Here is a 3,584-nt window from a genome sequence, read left to right on the forward strand (position 1 = left end):
AAAAGGCTTTACGATTCCCAGATACTTGGTACGTGGCAGGCTTAAATTTTTTTTTAAATGAGCTATTTCAGTGTGACGTAAGGCAATGAAATGAGGGCTAAGAGTTTCGCTTTGTATAGCTCAAGGATTTTAAGGCAGAAGAAGATGCACCTGGGGAAGTTAAGCCGAAAGCTCTCAATTACTCCCTGAGGGAGGGGGAGCAGGCGAGAGAGGCCCGGCGCGGAGCGATGACGTAGCCGCATACCGGAACTGACGTCACCTCAGCGCCCCGCTTCCGGTCCGCGTGAGTGGCGTCTGGCGCCGGCTGCGGGCCCGGTTTCGGTGTTGGCGCGCGGTGCGGTGCAGGATTTCGCGAGTTGCCCTCCCTCCTCCGGGACCATGGCCACCGACTCCTGGGCCCTGGCGGTGGACGAGCAGGAAGCGGCTGTCAAATCGGTGAGCGGCTTCAGGCGGGGAGACGTAGCCGAGGCCCAGGCCGACCTCCTTTGGAGCAGCGGAGCTCCCGAGCGCTGCAGGCGGTGCCCTGGCGCTCCCGAGCTTGCCGCGGCAGTCACTAGATGCTGATTTGCTCCTAGGCCTAGAGGAACCCGCATCGAGCGTCTTAGCCTCATCTGGGCTAGGACTGCCTTCGCTAAGCATGCTGTACGGCATGGTGCATCTCTTTGTCGTGATGATCCCAAGAAAAGGCAAATTTAAATGCCCATTTTCTTTTACGTTGTCATCAAGTGACAGTTTTATGAGTGTTCTTGAGCTACTTTATATTTAACAGTTCTTACAACCATGCTTAACCATGTCATGGTTGGCACTTTGTAGCAGGATAACAGGTTCAGGTTTAACGGATTCAGGGTGTTTTTTTTTTTTTTTTTCTTCTTTTTGTTGGGGGAGGATGCTGGGGATTGAAACCAGGAGAATTCCACCTCAGAGCTACACCCTCCCCCAGCCCTCTTTTTTTTTTGGGGGGGGGACAGGTTCTCGTAAACCGGGCGTGGTGATGCACACTTGTAATTCCAGTACTTGGGAGGCTGAGACAGAAGGAATTCAGATTCGCTGCCAGCCTCACCTACTTAATTTGAAAATAAAGAATGAAAAATAGGGCTTGGGGTGTAGCTTGGAAGTAGAATGCCCCTGGATTGAATCCCCAGTACCACGGAAAGAAACAGGGCCTCCTAAATTGCTTAAGGCCTCACTAAATTGCTAGCTTTGAACCTGCAATCCTTGTCTTGGCTTTCCAAGAATTGAAATTGCAGGCAGGCACCACAGCACTGTACTAACAGATTCAAGATGTGTGTGTGTGTGTGTGTGTGTGTGTGTGTGTGTGTGTGTGTGTATGTATGTGTTACTGGGGATTGAATCCAGGAATGATCTGTCTCTGAGCTGCACCCCCAGCCTTATTTTATTCTCTTATTTTGAAATGGTCTCACTAAGTTGCTGAGGGCCTCAGGAAGTTTCTGACGCTGGAGGCTCAACTGTGATCCTCTCGCTTTGCCTCCGACTTACTGGGATTGCAAGTGCCTGGCTACAAATTCAGGTTTAATAACAGGTTTAGATTTAATGTTTCAATCATCTGGCAGTGTTGAGGAAGGCACATACAGATTGTTTCATTGATGTCTAAAGTGACACTTAGTTTCATTTTTTTTATTATTAATAAAGATCCATTCAGCTGGAAGGTAATTATAATGTAATTATAATTATAATGAAGGTTTAATAACAGGTTTAGATTTAATGTTTCAATCATCTGGCAGTGTTGAGGAAGGCACATACAGATTGTTTCATTGATGTCTAAAGTGACACTTAGTTTCATTTTTTTTATTATTAATAAAGATCCATTCAGCTGGAAGGTAATTATAATGTAAACAATGGCTTTCTGTTCTACCTATGACCTAAAGTGTAGGTTGTTTGGCAATTATGGACTTGATTTTATGAATATAGGGAGGTTTTTTGGTTCCTTTTTATTTTGTTGTGTTTTTGTAGTTTCAGCTTTATATAAATTTTTATTGCTTAAATCACATTTCTAGCTGGGCATGTGGTGCATATCTGTAATCTCAGTGCTTGAGAGGCTGAAACAGGAGGACTGCAGGTTCAAGGCCGGTCTCAGCAATACAGTGAGGCCCTCAGAGACTTAGTGAGGCCCTGTTTCAAATAAAAAGTAAAGTAAAAGCGTGTAGCTCAGAGGTAGAACAAAATTGGGCTCAGTTTCCAGTATCAAATAGAAAGGCTTTATTTTGTAGATTTGGGAGGGTTTTTTTTAAAGAGGGATAAATAGATAAAATTGGGCTGGGGATGTAGCTTGAAGATAGAACACCCCTGTGTTCAGTCCCCAGGAGCACAAAATAAATCACTGCTTCGTCATACTTGGGAAGGCCCGTCCCCGTTCCCACATCAGCCTGGGTGAACATTCACTGTGTCCAGTGTCGAGGACGCTGCCGTGTGTGCGAGGCAGGGTCAGAAGGCTGCCGCTCCCCGTGTAGATTGGAGGGCAGCGGGGAGTTGACTGGCCCACTTCCATGGTGGAGTTCTCTCTCTCAAGACAGGAATACTCCCTGCCAGTAGTTTCTCTCTTGAATGAATGCAGATGAACAAATGCTGGAAAACTCTTGCTGTGGGATCCTTTTTTCTAGCCCCTCGGTGCGCCACTGTTCGTTAACACATCTGTTCTCCATACAAACGTCGGTATAGATTTGGTTACGGTTTTCGTTTTCATCAGTCTGGCTTTCCGCAGACCAATCTAACCAACATGTTTGGAGCCCAGAGCGGGCTCCAGATGGTCTCAGTCGCGTTCTCATCCACTGTCTTTCAGGAGATCCTTCTGTATGCAGCCTTAAAGTGAGGCTTAGCCAGCCAAGATAACCTCTGGAACAAGACACTCTCTCTCCTGTACTCATGTCGGCCTTCCAGTTGGCCTTCAGAAAGATGTTCACCCCTAAGGAGGATTGTGCTTTTTCTCTGGAAACCGATTTTGTTGTTGTTTTGGACAAGAATTCAAATTGAACCCTTGGGAATTCTAACCTCTAAGCTCTCTCTTCCCCCAATCTTTTTATTATTTATTTATTTATTTATTTATTGCCATACTGGAGATTGAATCCAGAGGCATTCTACCTCCAACCTGCACCCCCCAGCCCTGTTTTGTATTTTTTATTTCGAAACAGGGCCTCACAAGTTGTTGAGGCTGGCTACAAAACTGTGATCCTCCTGTCTCAGCATCCTGAGTACCAGGATTACAATGTGCACCACCACACCCAGCCCCCCAGTCTCTTTTATCTTTTGGGTTGAAACAGAATCTCGCTAGATTCCTGATGATCTTACTGTGGTGTTGAGGCTGTCCTCAAATCTGCAATCCTCCTGTCTCAGCCTTCCAAGTACTGAGATTACAGCTGAGATTGTCCTGAAATTTGCAATCTCAATCTCCCACTACTGGGATTACAGGTAAACACATCACCACTCCAAACTCGATGATGTCATTCCTAAAAAGGAATTGTGAAGCTAGGTGTGGTGGCACTTGCCTGTGATCCTAGTACTTGGGAGGCTGAGACAGGAGGATTGCAGGCTGGAGGCCAGTCTGGGCAATTTAGTGAGACCCTGTTCTC

General features: G+C 46.4%; 1 protein-coding gene across 3 annotated transcripts in view; it reads left to right on the forward strand.

The window, feature by feature from the left end:
- Nucleotides 1-378: 378 nt before the first annotated feature.
- The window catches only part of LOC308267716 (ATP-dependent RNA helicase DDX19A), a gene marked incomplete at both ends in the record, with an annotated part of 21,400 nt that continues 18,194 nt past the window's right edge, over nucleotides 379-3,584 (forward strand). For all 3 annotated transcript variants that reach the window (XM_080702598.1, XM_080702600.1, XM_080702599.1), the window contains one exon: nucleotides 379-435. In XM_080702598.1, the coding sequence (XP_080558724.1) occupies nucleotides 379-435 (57 nt within the window). The remainder of the gene's footprint in view (nucleotides 436-3,584) is intronic.

The sequence above is a fragment of the Muscardinus avellanarius genome (assembly GCF_963383645.1).
Source record: "Muscardinus avellanarius genome assembly, chromosome: 10".
Taxonomy (NCBI): domain Eukaryota; kingdom Metazoa; phylum Chordata; class Mammalia; order Rodentia; family Gliridae; genus Muscardinus; species Muscardinus avellanarius.